The sequence below is a fragment of the Musa acuminata genome, chromosome BXJ2-8 (genome assembly GCF_036884655.1).
Source record: "Musa acuminata AAA Group cultivar baxijiao chromosome BXJ2-8, Cavendish_Baxijiao_AAA, whole genome shotgun sequence".
Taxonomy (NCBI): Eukaryota; Viridiplantae; Streptophyta; class Magnoliopsida; order Zingiberales; family Musaceae; genus Musa; species Musa acuminata.
In genome coordinates this window covers 49,500,449-49,520,738 of record NC_088345.1, presented here as the reverse complement: position 1 = coordinate 49,520,738, position 20,290 = coordinate 49,500,449, and the positions used below count along the sequence as shown (strand labels likewise).

The following is a 20,290-nucleotide window of genomic DNA, read 5'->3' as shown; positions in this document are numbered from 1 at the left end:
AATATTTTTATATTTTTTTACAGAATCATAGATATCATGTAATTTCTATATATACTTAAATATATACCTTTTGGAAAACAGAGAAGGAGAATTATTGGGATTTTAGAAGTAATAGCCTTCTTTTGAAAAAGCTAAAATGAGTATTTTTGTATGGGAATGTGTCTTTGTTCAATTAGTACTGGAAAAAAAAAGAGAAAATAAAAAAAAAAATAAAAAAGGGGGCACCGCTGGATTCCCGCTATAAAAGCTTTGGGAAGGCCATCGGGTCGATTTAATCTCGGTAGATATATGCCAGTAATCCGTGCGGCGAAAGAGAGAGAAGGGGGCGTTGCGTGTGGGCGACGAGGTGCGTAGGGTTTCGCCGATCGGCCAACCGAGCGCCAGAGAATCCGAGAAGCCATCCTTCGTCGCTTGCGCCAGATCGCGGTCGATCATGGGGAGAGGCAGGTTCAAGGCCAAGCCCACCGGCCGCAGGAACTTCTCCACGCCCGAAGAGATGGGTATTTTTCTCTGATCTGCCTCTGTTTCGGATACCTAGGGTTTTATGGATGTTTCTCGTTCCCATTCTGGGATATTCGTTTTACTTTAGTTTCTTGTAAGTTGTTGGTTTCTCCTCCATCTGATGTAGCGTCATCGGATCACGTCACGGGGTTATTTGTGATCTGTGTGGATCTTACACTTCCTTTGGATGGTACGCGGTGTATCCAGGAAATATTGCCGTAGCTTGAACATGCCATCGATTAGTACTCGGCTGATTAGCTGTTTTCTGATATTAGAATAATTGTGGGAAGGCGTTCGTTCTTGCGGAGTGGTTGGGGATGGCTTATCAACCAGGCTTTTCACATACCGATGTAGCGTAGCCTCGTGTTTTAGAAACCCCAAGATTTGGTTTTAGTGTTTTAGTTGATCCAAGTGGGCCAGCAACCTCGTACGAGTTCATCGAAGGGTGATATATATATATATATATATATATATATATATATATGTGTGTGTGTGTGTGTGTGTGTGTGTGTGTGTGTGTGTGTGTGTGTGTGTGTGTGTGTGTGTGTGTGTGTATAACCATAAAACAAGTCAGCCTATCTCAAATCACTTCATTGCCAAACAGATGCAACTGTTCTGAGACCTCAATATTTTTGTTGTTTGGTTGCTTTTTGAATAATATTTGTATTTAATCAAAAGTCATGCTGCTTGAACAACAAAGTGTCACGGCCTAGGTTTGATGAGCTAACTGGCTTATCAACTTTGTTTGACCCAAACTATGGTCAAAATACTTAGTTGAAGTTGATAACAGTACGCTCATAAGACATTTATAAGTCAATCTTAGTTTTGTTTACTTCTAATATGAAACTAATCATGGTGTTATAATTTTTCCCACTCAATGGTTTGATGTACTCGTTAAGGCCCCAATATAGCCTAGATCAAATCCTAACATGATGCATGTGAAGCGTAACTCAATAGTGGCTCCACGCTGTAGTGAGTCATCTGACTCTATCTATAGATAGTCCTTTCCTACTTGAGCTTCTTCACCATACCCAAATATTAAATCAGTTCTGATATCAAATGTTACAACTCGGGCTTGATAGGCTAACTCGTCTATCAACTTTGTTTGACCCAAATCATTAGCCAAAATGCGTACGTTGAAATTGATAGTAGTATACTCATTAGACTCTTATAAGTCAATCTTAGTCTTACCCACTTTTGATGTGGGATTAATCGGAGTGTTACACAAAGACTATGCATGATGATCTATATTAAAAGCTCATTGCATAGATTGAGCATAACACTTACTCAAAGTAGATTTCCAACAGTTCAATAACAGAGGGGAAAAAAAATAAACTCCATGACAGAGAGATAATGGAAGGGTACATGATTCGCAAGACAGAATCACTTCTCACAAGTGCTTGGACAGGGTCTTTATGTCACTGCATATATCATTCTTATCATACTCTTACACGATAGCCAAGAAAAGAAACCATAAAGTTTGTTTTTTTTTTCACTATATGGATTTCTCTTTTAACTGAACATGGATGTTTTGCTCATAAATTGTTACAAAGAGATGCGCTTCACTAAGAATTGTCCTATTTACAATAAAGTTACTTGAACGAGCTGCTTGAATGATTTGCTACTTTACTGTGGGAAACTGCTGTTTCATTGAATTATAAACATTTCTTTAATCCTTCCTTTTTAGTTAGCAACCCATGCGGTTGGGACATAATGGCTTGTTGTAGTTGTTGCAGCTGTTTTAGATTGTATACAAAAAAATGCAAATTCAATTTCCTTGGGAAAAATATTCAAATCCACCCTGTAATCTCTTTGGGTTCGGGACTTGAGATATCATGGTGAGAAGCACTTCCATAGTAAAACAAGGACTTTGTTGTATACATATATATAGTAAATACAAAGGTGATTTTTTTTGCAGTTCTAATAGGTTAACTAAGAGACCCTTATTTTTAATTTGTCCCTCATTTTGAGTTTCTGTTTTATGTGATTCTTTTTTTCAAATTAGTTATATCTTCAGTAGGAAATTTCGTAGGCTTTTTTATCACCAATTTGTGCTTGTTAAGATGGCACATAAACCATTGACTTGAATTCCAATTTGAGGAAAATTCTGGTTGAATGCACTTCTGTCAGCTATTATATTTATTTATTTCTCATTTTCCACTTGAAATTTAGTGCATTATTGTGGAATCACAATCTATATATTAAGTTACTTGAACGAGCTGCTTGAATGATTTGCTACTTTACTTCTAACTTCTGTTCAGTATATTCTTTTTGTTTGTTATTCTTCACCAGCACTTGTAGAAAATGCTATAATTTTTTAGAGAAATTTTTGATGATTTATGTATGTTTAGCTTCTAGATAATTTTTTGCTCTTAGTAGGTTTTTAGTTTGTGGATGGTTGTTTCCTTCTTTACCTAGAGTTGACAATGTTTAGTTGGCCTAGAAAGATCATATGGCTTGAAGAATACAAACTATTGTAGATCTATTTGAAATCCTTGTTTTCAGATTCTGTCTATTTTGCTATTACATTCTGTGCTCTGTTTTAAGTAACATGTTCCTGGTTAACATAATTGCAGTTGCTGGCTCTTCGGCTCGTCCTCGCACCTTTAAACAGGTTGGATGTTTGTTTTGCTAGTTAAATGAGGATAATAATATTATTTGAATACTTTTATGTAAAAAGTAATTTATGGCCATGACCCTGTCTGTTCTCTGTTGGCACTGCTCGTTACATGCATAAAACTCTTCTATATTGTATGCACTCTTAATTTACTTGTGCTGGGAAGTAACTTATTTCAACATCTCTAACCAAATGAGCCATGCATCTCCCTTCTTGATTATCTATCAGGTTTTGGGGTATATCTAGTATTTTTCAACTACTTGTATTAAATATAAACCATGCTCGGGTAGCATGTTGGGTTTATTCAGGAGAGAATGGCAATGAGGAAAAAAAAAGCTCACAATTTAGTTCTGAACTCAATTTGTAACAAACCCTTGTTAGGAGTCTGAAAATGCTGTTGTTTGATTGCTGATATATATAACTCGTTAAAACTTTAAATAATGAAATGATTTTTGACAGCCTAAGATGGCTATTTCGATAGCTTTTGGTATTTCATAATTTCATGATGCATGTCAACCATTATCTTCTGCTAACATTTCTTTCTGAATTTCTCTTGTTTAGACTACATATTGCTAGTTTCAGCTAATGCAGAAGTCTGTACCTTCTAGATTAGCAATTTGTAAATTCTTTCATCTTTTTAGTTTATATTATGTTTTTGAGCATTTTTGTTCTAACTTGTACGGGTTTCCTTTTCCTTTTTAGGTGCAACAGGAGGAAGCTGAACATAGTGAAGAGGAGGAATCTGAGGAAAGTGGAGGGGAGACTGAAGAGACTGAGGTAACATGTTTCTTTACTGTTTGTATATTTATTATATATCTTTGTTTGTTTTGATTTTTTTCTGTCATTTAAGTGTTATATCAGATTTATATTTTATTTTTTTCAATGATTTTTATATCAGAAAAAAAAGGGCATTCTTGACATAAGCGAGATTCAGAACCCAAACTTGGCAAAGCCTAAAAATGTGAAAGCTAGAGCAGTTGATGTAAGTGCAAAGCTTTTATTTCTTTACCTTTTCTTATAGAATTTTTTTTTATCAATTTGTGTTTACCTTTTCTTTTTATTTGTTCTGAAAATTATTTTTTAAGATAGAGTGACTGGTTTTATCTCAAGGATTAAGTAGTGGTTACAACAAAACTATGAAGCTAATTGTGTTCTATAGCAAAAATGTTTTAAAGAAGGGTCATGTACACAATTAGACAATTGCTGTATATCATATGTTTAGTAAAAACGCTTCTGCTAATGCAGGGTCTTGGGAGGTTGCACACTAGGAGATTGCTTTTATGATGTGACTGCATGTGGTTACTATAAAAGAAATATGCATTGAAGTATAATATATTAATAGGTAAAAATATGCTTAGACCACATTAACATTTTAGTATTTTACAAGATGACATTTATTTTCATACAAGAATTAGTATAAGTGATAAGCTCATGAAATTGTTAAATGTCTATTATTATGCACCACATATAATAGTATTTGAGATAATTATAAAATTTGTTACTATACTAATAGAGAGGAAATGTAAATCACATATGTGCCCTTAATTTCATGCAAAAGCAAACCATATACGTTTGCTGCATGTATGGTCATATATCCTTATATGTGGAGATCATAAGGACATTGTTGAACTATCTTAGCCTGATTAGGGAATAAATAAAAAGATGACTTTGACATATAATTAAATGTAAAGAGTATTAGTCGATAGCATTGTTCAGGTCATTTCTATACGTGATGTCATAGTAAGTAGAATATACAACAACAGCATTCATTACATGTTGAAGATCATGACCATAAATAACAAAATTTGAGATGGTTTTCTGATACAAAAGTTCCAAGCTTCACGTATAAAAATATTTCTTTTCCAAAGTCCCGGTTTCACAACCATAAAGTGTCAAAGATCTGATGTCTTTTCTTGAACGTTAGACAAGGCCTTTTGATTTAGTTTACTAAAAAATGAAACAAGTAAAAAGTGGATACTTGTGTGGGCAACATGATATTCGGCGCTATAGAGGGTTGTCTGGCTTTTTCAGTTTAATCCAACGTTTTTAATACCATTATGTACCGCCCGATACGGGCAGTACGTACCGGTCCACCAGCTGACCGGCACGCAGATCACCCGCTATCGGGCGGTATAAGGTATTTGGCTGTGACAAGACAAAGCGAGGAAGAAGAGGGAGAAGCATCAAAGACCCCGAAACTTTTGTAAACCTCCTGAAGGTCGCAGCTGAAGGGTTTCTCCTCCCTACCTCCATGAGGAAGGGTTTCTCCTCTCCACCTCCTTGATGTTGAATGCCGCAGCCAGTTTGGAGAGAGCAGCGGGCATACCTAAAATTGTAAATTTTTTTAGGTGTACCGCTTGGTACCCTGTACCGTACCATATCGAGAAAAGCTCAGTGCATTGGTACAGTATGAGATTAAAAACTTTGGTTTAATCTAGCACTACATACTGAGAGTTATTACTATAGAACCAATGCTGTTCATGAAATTACATGTTTTTGCTACTGTACATTGTAGAAATTGCTGTTTGAAGTTAACGGTATCTATTACTGTGTTTGCACTGTATTGAATTTGGTCATATCCATGAACATTGTGTCCATGATCCTTCTCGCTTTCAAACAATTATGGATGGAAATTCTTTTGCTCATTTTTTTAATGTGTTTGGGTTATTCGTGCTATTAGCGTAAACTTCAGATGATAAATAAACATTTGAGTGTCCTTTGTAGTCTCAAGTTGGACACTCGATTTCTAAGATGACTAAACTTCTACGACGGTGACTTCCACTTGGAAAGCAGCAACCTTGTGTCACATGGTTCATGTAAATCTTGTTTACCTGACTAACTTGTAGAGGCAACTATGCTTAAGTTATTATGTTCATGAATCACCAACTAGAACATTAATGATCCCCCCCTCCCTCAATTTGTCTAATTTTGGCTGACATGAGAGGCCTTATATGGCTTGAGATAATGATAGCCTGTATAAGTATAAAAAACTGATCAGTAATAACTTCCTTTTGGTAAACCTCCATAAAATCATGTAGGACAATTTCATTATGTTCTTTTGATTTTGAGACAAAAAGATACTTAAGTTGTTGAAAATCTCTCATCTTCTTGGGCTACTTGTCTTAACCAATTATTACCATTGGCAAGTTCTTGCTACAAAGCATCTTGCTTGTGATATGTTGTTTGGTTTACCTTTTATTGATTCTGATTCCTCCATTGTGAAGAGCCTTAAGATTAGTTGTAGGAAATTGGCTTTTCCATTTGTTGTGTAGGTCCTAATGTTCTGAAACAATTATTTTGCTCTCTGTATGATGGGTTAATTCTGATAATTAATCCCACATCAAATATGAGTCTGTCTGAGATAGTATATATATCTCACAACTCACCTCCAAAGAGCTCTGAGCAACAACTGCTTGTGTGTGTATGAATCATTTTAGGCCCAACCATGCATCTTGTTGAGTCTGTAGTTTGACGGTGGCTAACAGTGACGATGGTGGCATGATAACTCCAGAATTGCACATCAGTTGTGATGATCTTGGTGATCAATGTGGCCTGTGTATGTACTTTCGTGTAGACCTACAGTTGTGTCAAACATTTGATTAGGGGAGATTGTGATATCCTGATTAGTCCTATTGTGTATCGAGAACTCTTTTCTTGAGTATTTGCCTCATGTGGGTTGGATCTTGGATCATGGCATTAATTGCCTGTCACATCTTCCCTTTCTTGTCACTTTTCTTCTTCTAGACTTCGTTTTCGTGCTCTGGTGATTATGGTGGGTTTGCAGTCGTTGAGTTATAGTTGGCTATTTCTTTTTTTTTTTTTGCTTTCAACTGGCTGAATAAATTAAGCTAACTGGTAGTCTTAATTCTTTTTGTTGTCATTTCTGGTGGTAGCAATCTAAATAACTTTTACTTTTTATCAAACTGTAACATTTCTGTCATCACTTATTTTAGTGAATTTAAGTATATGGTTATGTAGTCTAGGCAGTTGTTAACGAGTTTCATAAAGTTTTGATATATATTCTTGAAATTCCAATGCAGGTTGAAAGCACTCCTGAACTCTCTCGACGTGAAAGGTAAACTGAATCTGCATATATTGTTCTCTTTAAGGGCTTTTGCTAATTAAGTTTCCATGATTGGCCGTGTAAGCTTTTATGCTTAGCAGTTCTTATTGTGTCATTGATCTATTTCGCTTTAAAATGTGTTCCTGTTGTAATTTGGCAAGCATATCTCGTAACCATAAAGGAAAATGGGTGGATTGCTTAGCACTTTTTAAAACTGTCACTGTCATGCAAAAGTTTTTAGTGTGCCTAATACTTTGTGGCTAATGCAGATTCTAGGTAATCTGTTCCTGGTTTTGATCAAGAATCAGTTCATGCTTTTGTTTTTACTAGCTGGAGATATGCATTTTGTTTTATCAGTTCGAGTTTGGTAGTTTATTTGTCAGTCACAAGATTTGCTGATTTTTGGTAGGCACTTATTAGTGTCTCGTAACTGTGTTGGAATCTAGTGTTTGGTTGATTAAAGTTAGGGATTAATGGTTTGATGTTTTATTTCCTAAGACTCCTTATCAAAATAAGACTGATAAGATGACAGCATTACTATCAGGAGCTGTTACTGTTCAGTAAGCAGCTGATAGAATACAGTTACACAATTCTCTACTGTTTCTCTGTTTCCTCTACTTTTTCATCTCCTCTTTATTTTGCCTAAATCTCAAAACTTTGATACTCGACCACTAGTTTTCATTCACTTTCATGATTGAAATTGACCATTTAATAATCTAGTGATAATTCGTATGTCATCTGAAAATGCAATAATGTAGCAATGCCTTGCAGTTTTGCTTTGAGTTACCACCACAATATCTTTGTGTTTCTTACATGATCTAGATGGTTGAATAATACATTAAATTAGATCAATTGTCAAAAAATACAACTATTTGCTATTAGTTATGGTAATGCTACAATTATGGGCCTTTTAGGAGCAGTAGACCTAAATGATTTTGCATTTTTCTCTTTGTTACCAATGTTTTATGACCTCTTTTCTATAGGGAAGAGATAGAGAGACAGAGAGCTCATGAGCGATACATGAGGCTACAGGAACAAGGAAAAACAGAACAAGCACGAAAAGACTTGGGTAACAATCAGACAGCCTTCACTGTTTACTGTCTAACACTTTTTGTTTGTTGAGTAACAATCTTGTTCTAAGCTCTCTGCGTTAACATATCTGCTTTGTTTTTTAGTAGAATGTTCTGTAATCAAGTTGATTGGCTGATATGTTGTATCAAACTAGTATAATATGGTTGTATTTTGAGTTTCTTTTGAGAAGTATATCATCTGTATTTTCTTGATAATGCAATCTAAGTACTTCATTATTTGCTTAAGTTTATTGTTGTCACCCTTTAAAAAATTTCCCAGTGCTCCAGAGTACTCCCAGTTTTGTCAGAATAAGCTGCCAATGTACTTGAACTTGATGCATCAGATATATTGTATCGGTCGTGACAACGTGGAATTATTAAATCTCAATATGTTTAATTTGGAATCATTCAATGTACTTGAACTCGGGTGTTCACTTGTTCTGGATGTTTGGGTCTGCATTATGGATGACAACTCAAGCATTTTATCACCCAAAAATTTGCCATCTATGACGCCAATCGCTGATATCTGCAAGTGTTACTCAGCTTGATATTCCAATCTTGATATTCATTATTGGTAATCACATGTTGATCTACGTATTATTTTCTGCAGAGCGCCTAGCATTAATACGACAACAAAGAGCTGAAGCTGCAAAAAAGCGAGAGGAAGAAAAAGCTGGTATGATGTGTTCTTTGTGTAAATCCTCTTTGGTTGTGCTGTTTGTTATACATGAATGTGATCAGCTCTTTTTTATAGTTACTTTTTATATCAGAAACTGGCTTTATTGATAGAGAACTGATCAAGATACTTGTTTGATCTTTTGCTTGGTTTTAGCAGATTTACAGCCTTTAGACTTTGCATTATGGTCCATGTTTTACTTTTTCTTCTTGTTTCAATCTTACAATTTCTAACTATAATTATACTCCATGTGCTTACTTACCCATCTGCTGTTTTGTAATGACAGCCAAAGAACAGAAGAAGGCTGAAGCTCGCAAGTAACTAACTGTACTTGGTGTGCTTTTCTGGCTCTACGTTTCATTTCCAGACGCATCTGATTGTATTTTCTAGTAAGCTGCCGCAGGTTGTACTTTTGCTGCATTAACCTTTCTTTATTCGATATGCTTTCAACTGTCGGGATTAAAATTTGAAGCCGGTTATTGACGAATACTTGGCTCTTGTGACAACAGAATATTAAATATAGTATTGAACAATAATCTTTGAATTGGCAGGTGGTGTTTTTGTTCCAGGGTAGTTGGTGAGTTGCATTCTTTTGAAGATTTTGTTCCTTTGTTTGCATATTCGATGTTTTTGTTGGCTGTTTGATTTTACCAAGTGGGATCTGATAAACTATTATTTGCATTGGTCGTCTTGATTAGTGCTGTTTTGATGATGCAAGCAGAATCAATCTTGTTTTTATATATATATTTTGTGGCTTGTTTTGAAGCCTGCATACAGATCGGCACTGCTCCTAGGATTGATGATTATTCTGGCTGCTGGTGGCAGAAGAGAATCTATTGCTTAGGCTTCGTTGTAAAATGCAAACGTGATCTTTGTGCCATAGATGGCCACATTCAGTAACAGGGGGCTGCTTATTGACTCAAACGCATCTCTTGAATATTTTGACTAGTGGGGGGGAGGGTACATAATGGCAACATACTTGAAAAAGAGAAATGTCAGATGAATCAACAAAGTTGTTACAATATTTACTAAAACACAATCATTACCGAATTATATACTCGGATGAAGGTAACCACGATACAACAGTATAAAACGAATCCAATGCTCTTTTGGTGTAGAAAACGATCACTGTTGCCAACTGTGTTGTACCAGCAGATCCAAAAACCAAATATCAAAGTGTACAAACCTGCCAAACCCCCTAACATTTATGTATCTGTGCCCCCCGAGTGAGCTAAGCTGAGCAGCAACCGGCTTTCTTAACAGCAGATACATCATCATTGGTGCCAATGTCGATTGTTTGACCCTTAGGCAACGTCTCTGGGTCATCACCAGCATCAAGTGCCTTCCTGCTCGTCACACGATAGATCTGAGTGAGCACTTCGGTGAAGGCATTCTCTACGTTCATCGATTCCAAAGCAGATGTCTCCATAAAGAAGGTATTTTCCCTTTCGGCAAAAGCCTTTGCGTCATCAACAGTAACAGCCCTCAGATGGCGTAAGTCTGCTTTGTTGCCCACAAGCATAATTACAATGTTAGAGTCAGTGTGATCCCTTAGTTCCTTCAACCATCTCTCCACAGCCTCAAACGTTGTATGCCGAGTAACATCATAGACAAGAAGTGCGCCGACTGCTCCACGGTAGTATGCACTAGTGATTGCTCGGTACCTATTAGAAGCAACAAAAAGAGACTATTAATTTTCTTTTTAACTTGCATATTAGAAGCTAAAACAAAGCTTCTCCCCAAGGTGAAGGCAATTATTTTATGTGGCCGCAGAAGCAGTTCATGTTGAAGCATGAAAGAGATTGTTTGTACTTTAAAATGAGCTGCATAAAGTACCAACTTAATAGTAATACTATCAACCTAAAATAACAAATGGAAACACTAGACCAAGTCAAACTAACTCCTCAAGTATGCAACAAAATGTGTACTAGTTTTAAAACCAATCTAGGTGATAACTGATAACAAATGAAAGAAGGGTTCATGCAATATAGCACAAAAAACTATAGAGATACCAGTTATGGATTATGAACAAGAAGCATCACATGCTACTGCTAAGGTACATATAGAGGCACATTACCTGCTTGTGCACAAGACTTGCGAAACAACTTGCTTATATCCAGTTATCTGGCAGCATATTTTTGATATACAGTCATACTATATCTAATAGTTGCCACTAGCCTTACGTGAGTGGCACGACCCCCATTTGCATATTCAGTCGCTCGAATGGCACCTTGGAACACTTATTACGGTAATAAAGATGACTAAATAATAACAGTGAGTTGATTAATTGAAAGGATGATACTTTAATGACCAAACAAGTCCAAGAAACTTAGAATACTTCATCTTCTTCGTGTTCCATGGAGACCAATAGTTGTCATAAATTTCAGACCATTTCCAATTATGAGATCTCAGATGTTCTGACGATTAGAGGTGTACTTGTTCACTTAATCAAAAAAATCTTCTCTAGCATTATGTTACTATGCACCTACTTGCATTGACTTCCCTGATAACCCTGACATCAGCCCTAAGGTGGTGGCCTCTTACTATATCTGACTGGTCACTATGGTCCTCGTTTGACCAGCAGTAAGAATTGGCAAATTTGGCTGGCCATGTTGGCCGATGGACTTATCCTTGCAAGGCCACCACTAAGCTGGCCTAGATGACATCCAATGAATTCGATTCAATGAGGACAGGAGAGAGTGATTCAAATAAATTTCAAGTTGGTTTTCTAGGCTGGAAAGGACTCCTGCAGTGCATATTATTAGTTTTCTTTACCTTATTTTACACCTTGCTATAAACCCTCAATCATTACCAACCAAGTATAAAACTGATCCACATGTTTGTTATGCACAAATCCAATCCAAATCTGAGATCAGGGTGCATCAAAACCCATTTCCACCAGGTTTTGTACCACATAAAAATGTTAGATCCATAAGGTGCCACGCTATGCCTGCTATGGATTATTAACAGAAAGCGACCTTAGTCTGACAATCATCCATAGTTTGCCAAAACATATAGATGCACTTGGATAAGCAAATGATCACTTTGACCATTAGTTGGTCAAATTTAAACAAAAGTTTAGACTCCGACAGCTGTCAACAGTTTGCCAAAAGTATAGATGCAACTTGGATGAGCAAAGGTTCCTTTTGACTGATCCTTACCCAATATAAAATAAAAACTTTCAGCAGTAGATGATGAATCACCATATGGCACAAAGGACATGTCACATACACTAACGTTAATAGGGCATATTATTTACACTATGGATAATTCATACTGTTTTCAGGTAATCACCAATCTACTGTAGATAAGTTCTATAATATAGTAGTGTGGTAAACCATACAAACATAAGGTACATAGCTGTTTTATATATATATATATATATATATATATATATATATATATATATATATATACTGTTCATTCATGGTCATATCTCAATTTCATGTATTCCTTTGGAAAAGTATCTTGTCCATATGTTAGCTTGTGAACATGTAGGTATGCATGTGTATAGTTTAGATACACTACAATCAAGATCAAAAACTACTATACCAAAGGACCAAGGTCCAAAGACCAGGATGCATTCTAGCGTCAAAACCTGCACACAACGACAGCAGCCAATAGGCATTTTGGACTGGAAGTGGCAATCTTGAGCCAAACCCGTTGGGTCAGTCTGACCTGATCCACTTAGTATAGCTTGTTCTGTTCAAGGATCAGATCTCAATCAAGAAATCTTAATCCATTGATGGGTTGGTTCAAGTTGGACATATATTCTAGGGTCTGACAGATCAAACAAAACCATTAGGCAGACAGGTAGGTACATGTAAAAAAAAATCTTGACCTCCAGGCGCAGAAGATTGGGCTCGAGCTACCCTTATATTTAATAACCTATAATCCAACCAGACCTAAATCAACTTAACCTGGCGTGATCACCACCCTAGTTTTGATATTGACATCCATGGGCAATTTTCCTACCATGCATTTGCTTAAAGGGAACTTCTAACCGTATCAACCAAAGTAAAGCAAGCAAAATTTCAATTTAGGTAAGCAGTCTTCCTAATTTCTAGCATCAGTACAACATCAATCAACCTCGAAAACTCTAGATGCCTAGAGTTTTCAAGCATATGCTTGCGATCATAGATGCTGTAAACACTGTAGAAGAAAACTAAGGTTTTCATACATGCAAAGCCCTTGGAAGAAATTAAGGTACAACAAAGAGAACATATGAAATTTTTTGTAATAGAATCAGCATCTTACAAATTGATAACATGCCTATCCTGCTTGCATTTTTGTTCTCTTTTCCCTTACAAGATATGGATCTATTTTCAATCTGGGGAACTTAGTGTACAACTCGACTAACACTTTGACTTTTTTCAGCACTTAGGAAGTGGCAGCAAAAACTAAAATCATATAAGGGTATCGAGAGTGGTACGAGGCAAGACAAATGAAAGAATCTTATTTTTTACTTAGGAACAGAAAGAACTTCAAGCAATACCCGTAAGCACGAAAAGACCAAGTTACCTATTCGGGAAGAAAATTGTTTTCCATTAGCTGTCTTTTACAAGTTCATATTCTATAAGGATTGATGATGCAAGTCATTAACTTGCACCAGCATTTTCATTCACAGGTAGTGAAGCAATCTGAAATACTGGCCACAATTAAAAGCATATGACCAAGAAAACTCCCACACGGAGGACAGATGGGCTAAATTTAATAAGCTGATTCTTAGGAAATCAAAACTACAATATATCTATACATAAAACCACAATTTATCTGTTTGTAGACTACAACATTGCATATACTCAACCATGAATTAGCAAATGATAGGAACGATGATGAGACCTTGAACTGCATAACTTCTTTTAATAATTACCCTACCAAGCAATCCTCTCCTTCTATATATCTCTACTCTATCTATCTAACTTGTCCAGCACCATATAGTAAAGTATACGATCGATTCAAACCCTAAATTAGTCCTCCCGAAACTCAATTGCACCACATAGAAGAAGATTCAAGAGAGTCTTATGGACGCTAATATGTGATCATAGAGACTTCCTTGATCCCCGCAATAGATGATCTGAAAAACAGCATATCATTCGCATCAAGCCCAACGAATGATTTGTAACGACCACCCAAGTAAGAGAACCCTAATTTCCGTCGGATCCAAACTAGCCGGCCCAAGATCTTACAAGAACACACCGCCCCATGTCCGATCGGAGATTCTGGAAATGGTAATTAGGAAAAGTAGCAGAAAAAGAAACCGATTCTTCCAGATCATCAGGATATGTAGGAGTATCGAATCGAACCTTTCTTGACCGGCTGTGTCCCAAATCTGCGCCCTGACGACCTTATCCTCGACGCGTATGCTCCGGGTGGCGAACTCCACGCCGATGGTGGACTTGGACTCGAGGTTGAACTCGTTGCGGGTGAACCGGGAGAGGAGGTTGGATTTCCCGACGCCGGAGTCGCCGATGAGCACAACCTTGACGAGGTAGTCGTAGTCGTCATCCGACCTGTAGGCCATTCCTCTGCCACCGCCACCGGCGCCGCCGACAACGCAAACGTCGCCGCTTCTCTCGCTGACCGGATCCGAGCTCTGTGTCGCTTACTGACCGGAGGAATCCGAGTCCGCTGTTGCTTCGTCTCGAAGTAAGCGGGAACGGCTCGTCTTGCGGAGGAAACGCTTCGGAGGAGGCGCGACGGGCGTCTCTTTCCCTTCGCACTTTACAATAAATATTATTATTTTTACATATATGCCCTTCGACAGACATACATTATTATAAATGTCAATATAATATATTTATAATTATTATTTAAAATATTAATTGGGCTGAATTTAATATATATATATATATATATATATATATTATGAAATAAAATGAGAGCTTTTAAAAGATATTAATGTAAATTAGAGTTTCAACTAATAAATCTTAAAATTACTGACTTTATAATGACATAAATATTTTCATATTTTATTGAATTTTCTCCTTTCTAGAAAAGATTTTTGATTGTATGGATTCAATGCATCCATGATTACCAACAAATTACATATACCTTTATAATTAATTTCTTTGTACCTTTGAAGATTAAAAGAAATTTTAGAAATATTATAATTTATATATATTTAATATTTTATCTAAGATTTATAGAGAGCATAGACTAAAGGCACTGATAAGGATAAATAATCTAAAGCACAATAATGTTTGAAAGGATGGATATGTAAAAACACATTCAAAGAAATGTCAATTCTCCTTTGAGAAAAAGAAAAGTTCAAAACTTGAAACTTTCAACTTTGAAAGTATTTCTTAAATCAATTGATTGACAAAAATATGTCTATCAACATATTCACAACTTTCTATTTCTGAAAAAAAAATTAGAAAAAAATTTGGAATTTTCTTCCTTGATTTTTGGATGAAAAGAAATTGCATCTACACATGCAAAGGAATGCCAAGTCAAATAGGTAAAGATCTAAGAAGAACACCCAAAGTGATTTGCTTGTGAAATCTTCTTGTCTTCTCGTTGAAAGGAGGACTTGGTCGGAGGTCTGACAGAGTCGATCATGTAGCGTGGTTTTCCATTCACCAAACATTAGAATCGGTAAAGCTTTAGGACGACGGCTTTGACTACTTGAGAAAAATAAAAAGAGTATTATTATTTTGTAGGCTTTAGATGAATCCGTAGTAATATAAACATCTAAAGTATCATAATCGTATGAGTAATTTATAATATGATTGGTGAAAGGGACCTAACCCGGAGCACAAGACCTCAGGAGGGAGATAGAGCAATGATAGATGTGTCGTCGATAATCCGGGATGCAACGGTCTGCGCTATTCAACGTTGCGCGTCAACTAGTCCCTCCGCAACAAATTAATAATTTATAATAGTTAATTTTCAACAAATTAATAATTTTATTTTGGTTATGAAATTTTCACTACCTTTCGAGAATTTATAATAATTAACATAATTGTCTACAATATACAATTTTATATTTACTAATGGATATAGTTGATGTTTAACTAAATAAAACTTAAAGATGATTTATTTCAACTTTATTTTTTATTTTTATTTATCCTTATTGCAACTTCAACACAAAAGGTTTTGGTACCAAAATCTTTGGAACTCGCCAAAAAAAATCAAATTTAGGTGCAAAGAACTCCTATGAAGGTATAGGTTATATGAAACATGAAGTTGTATATGTGTATATAACTATATAGATCATCCTCACTAGTGTAATCACTTTAACACCAACATCCATTACTGGAAAGAGTAATCAGCAACAGCTTGAATGTTTCTCTTACATTTTACTCCTCACATTCCAATATGATGTCTTGACTGTTAATAATGTGCATACATACACAGAGAGAGAGAGAGAGAGAGAGAGAGAGAGAGAGAGAGAGAGAGAGGGAGGGAGGACAAGGGCAAGTCACTAGAATGGCCAAGTATAGGAGCCTATTGTTGTGGGCGCAGGCCTATTACGTGATGTTGTGATCCTACGTTACAACACTGTGTTCCTTTGACGACAAACCTGCTTTTTTGACTCTCTCTTGTCAGTCAAACATCCGTTTCGGTCAGCAGATTGATGCGTTCACGTTTGCCCACTGTTGTTTGACACCTACAACTCTCTCTCTCTCCCTCCCCCCCTCTCTTCGCCTGCACCAACTCAGCCACTGCATTTCTCTTGGTATTTATTGCCACAACAAGTCGATCTTCCAGACAGATATCGAGAGTTCACATTTATAATTCGAAGATGACACATGCATGATGATGATGATGCCCACTCTATCCCAAATGATGCGGCTTCCCAGCTAGTTTTTCTTTGAATGCTTCAGCATGAGGTATGGCAAGGTAAGAGGGCATGGCATTGCGATGGTTGCCACCATCACATAACTAGCAGTCAATCATCGAGTGATCTTTTATGTACGTGTTATCGATCACAAGGAGTAGTTGATTATGGGCATCCATAGCTCATGTTGTTAATCCAGTGGCAAATATTTGTTGGTGCAGCGAGACAGATAAATTGGAGGCCAGCATTTATGTAATGTAGGATAGAAAAATGCATGATAAAGATAATATCCATCAGTTACATCACATAGCCCAAAAGTACTTGTAAATAACTTGCAAAACTGAGCTACATAGTCCGAAAGTAGAGCTACGACAGTACTGCAGCATATTGGAGTGCTAAAACCACAAGCAAAACAAGCTTATAGATAGATTCTGCCTCACCATCGTCGTTCTTCTAAACCTGCATTACAACAGCATTAGATGAAGAAGAAGAAGAAATCCATAGTAGCATAAAATAGAGAGAGAGAGAGAGAGAGAGAGAGAGGACCAGGTAGTAGGAGGCTCCATGTCGGAGGGGATGGATGGTGACGCCCCACTCATCGGTGAGCACAGGGCGGCCGGAATGGTCGATGAGGATGGCTTCGTGTCCGAAGGCCTCCCTCACGTTCACCGGCCCAGCCGCCACCTCGAAAGCCACCTCATTGATGAACACGGTCGATCTCGCTGCTGCTGCACCACCTGATCCTCCAACTCCCATCACTGTAGCAGAGGAAGAAGAAGACATGGGGGGTAAGAACGTATTAAAGGGACGGATAATGTAAATGGAGGCATAATTGTGGTTGGAAGAGGAAGGGATTACGTGCTGGTGAAGTACTTGGCGGATTTCAATGCCATGCACACGTCCAATCTAGGTAACAGCGCTATAATGTGGAAGCTAAGATCGAATGCCTATGGTGAGTGAGGAGGGGGAGGATGAGGAGGAAACCATGACCACCATCCTCTCTATCTTTTCAACAACGTACGCGTGTAAACCCCTCTCCCCGCACTCGAGAATCTCCAATGACATGACCACATAGAGGCTACTTTCTCATGTAAACCCCCTCCCCGATCAATCCCCTCAATCATATTTCTCTCTCTCTCTCACACACACACACAATCTTTTATTCTGTAATATCTCTTGTCATCACCAGATCTCGTGCACGAAGATGTTAGCAGGCCTCTTTCCCTTCTGGGACGAGGAAAAGATTATAAGAGTGAGATCAGCTTCGTGAGAATTAGCGAGTGACGGATGGGTCAGCTCCCAGTTGTGGGAGCATTGTAGGGAGGGTTACCTACACATAGCCTCTTCTGTTCATGTACTTGTTGGCAAAAGCAAAGATATTGAAGTGAAAACACACACCACGCTGAGATGAGATAGATGCAGAGAGGATTAGACAAGATAGAAACATCATCGCTCGATGTGCAAATGAGAGAGGCACATCAGAGAATTAATGCGACATACCTTGTATCTCATCGATGGAGCTACCAACGATAGCGGCAGTAGCAGCAACACCGGCTGTTGCACCACCACCACCACCACCGGAGGCATTGGCGCTGGTAACTGTAGTGACAACAGAAGGGGCAGAGGAAGATCCGGTTCCATAGAGGTGGTGCAACTGCACCGTAACCTTGGCATCGTCTTCCCCACTCTTGAAGCCCATGAGGTCACCCCACGGTCCGGGGTGCACCCCCGTGCCGTGCTCTGGCACACCGATGATTCCTGTTAGCTCTGCCGCTGGGAAGCAGTATCCCTGCGGACCCTGCAGAAGAAAAGGCTCGCCGCCCAACTCCAGCGGACCGTGGAGGTACATCGGGTTCACTGATGTCACCGGCAGAGGCGTTGCTGAATGGACCATGCTCGTCAGGGCGCCGCCCATGGAGGCCACCGGAAGTTGGGTTTTGTCAGACCCGGTCGATTGTTCGGAGGATGAGGAGGACGAAGACGTGGCGGTGCTGGTGGGCTTGGTGGCCACGGGCGGAGGGGATGGAGCAGCGGAAGAAGGCTGCGTCTGCGATCGGGTGGCTTGGAGGTGGCGCTGCTTGTTCTTGCTCCGGGACTTGCGGTTCTGGAACCAGTAGAAGACGTTGGCGTCGCCGACCTGGCCGTACTCCTGCAGCTGCGCTCGGATCCTTCGAATCTCGTCGCGCGGTGGGTTCACCATGCCGGAGTTGAAGATGGCTTCCAGGATGCGGATCTGCTCCGGCTTAGGGTTCCATCTCGGCTTCGGCTCCGGGCTGCGCTCCTCAAAACCTGTCCGTCACCGCCATGGATGAGTTAGTGCCGGTGTACACGACACATAAAAACCCTAACCCTAATTCTGCAGCTTATTCCTTCTGCTCTACAAACACAACTGTTCATTCACATCATTTGCATGGCGATTGGTTAACACAGCACGACCAAGTAAGTACACACATGTACCGAAGCTAAGACTGATGAAAGAAGGAATCATCGAGCTTCCACCAGCTATAGAACAGCAGGTATATGTCATGGTCGCGAGCGTCACCTGAAGCGTAGGGAGTTTTCTGGTGACAGGAGTTGATGTCATGCTGCCATTGGTGGTGGTGGGCGTTGCAGGGTTTGGACTTGAACATGCTAGGCCAGTGCCTGTTGGATGAGGCCATGATGATGATGATGATGATGATGATGATGGTGAGGGATGCTCTGTGTCTGGTGGTGGGATGAAAGAAAGGTCGATCAGAGGAGGCAGCCAGTGGGGAACAGCAGCAGCAGCAGCAGCAGCAGCAGCAGCAGAGCAAAAGGAAGGGGCGATGTAGGATGTGAGATCCTCCTACTCTTTTGCTTCCTGGTACTGCAACCTCGACGCCTCGACCCTCCTTGGACGCACGACACCCCAAAGTCTCCCCTTTCTTATAATAGCCTCCACCTACTCCTCCTGCCTTCAATTTCTCGCACCTAATAAGATATGTATTCATTGTGGAGATATTAAAGGAACAGCCATTAAAATACAACAACGATCTCCGTCCACTAAACCCCAAGAACATATCTCTATAGCTCTATATATGCATGAGAGGTGACGGTGACGCAGCAGGAGAGAAGAGGAGGAGGGAAGAGGTGGTAATCGGCATTAAAACTCCAACGCTAACGCTACCAATCAAAAAGTAAGTACGCAGGAATTCCCCCGTGCACCGAGCAAGAAAGACAAGGCAACCCACCCCATCCTTCTGCTGGGGCTTCGTTTGTACCGCATGCCATCGGGCGAGGCAACAAAGATAGCTTTTGCAGTGGCTATCACAAGGGAAAGGATGAGTCTTGTTTTGGATTGCGAGTTGCAGTCGACCAAAGGGCAAAAAGGGAGGAAGGGGAAGCATAAAACCGAGTCATCTAAACAAGCATCATCACAGCAGAATTACCATCACTTGAACCATCATCATCTGCTGCTGCCTCTCGGTCTCGTTCGGTGTGTTCTTGCTGGAGTGGGAGCGTAGAATTATTGTAATGGATGAGGTTGTTGCAGGAATAAATGGGAGGTGGTGGGGATTTAAAGGTGAAGAAGAAAGCATGAAAAGAAGCTTTGATTGGG

At 38.8% G+C, this 20,290-nt stretch overlaps 3 protein-coding genes across 3 annotated transcripts; 1 reads left to right on the top strand and 2 right to left on the bottom strand.

Annotated features, from left to right (window-relative positions):
- Positions 1–273: 273 nt before the first annotated feature.
- Positions 274–9,471, top strand: LOC135619973 (uncharacterized). The gene is made up of 8 exons (XM_065122503.1): positions 274–500; positions 3,078–3,115; positions 3,821–3,895; positions 4,017–4,100; positions 7,159–7,193; positions 8,165–8,250; positions 8,862–8,927; positions 9,214–9,471. The coding sequence occupies exons 1-8, from the start codon at positions 434–436 to the stop codon at positions 9,246–9,248; spliced, it is 486 nt and encodes a 161-aa protein (XP_064978575.1). The 5' UTR covers positions 274–433; the 3' UTR covers positions 9,249–9,471.
- A 435-nt stretch (positions 9,472–9,906) lies between these two features.
- Positions 9,907–14,594, bottom strand: LOC135619972 (ras-related protein RABA1f-like). The gene is made up of 2 exons (XM_065122502.1): positions 14,234–14,594; positions 9,907–10,591 (listed from the first exon to the last, which is right to left on the bottom strand). Exons 1-2 carry the CDS (start codon positions 14,449–14,451, stop codon positions 10,159–10,161), a joined length of 651 nt encoding a protein of 216 aa, XP_064978574.1. The 5' UTR covers positions 14,452–14,594; the 3' UTR covers positions 9,907–10,158.
- A 2,387-nt stretch (positions 14,595–16,981) lies between these two features.
- Positions 16,982–19,611, bottom strand: LOC103996488 (WUSCHEL-related homeobox 9-like). The gene is made up of 4 exons (XM_018830217.2): positions 19,253–19,611; positions 18,211–18,999; positions 17,257–17,468; positions 16,982–17,169 (listed from the first exon to the last, which is right to left on the bottom strand). Exons 1-4 carry the CDS (start codon positions 19,368–19,370, stop codon positions 17,164–17,166), a joined length of 1,125 nt encoding a protein of 374 aa, XP_018685762.2. The 5' UTR covers positions 19,371–19,611; the 3' UTR covers positions 16,982–17,163.
- Positions 19,612–20,290: the final 679 nt, after the last annotated feature.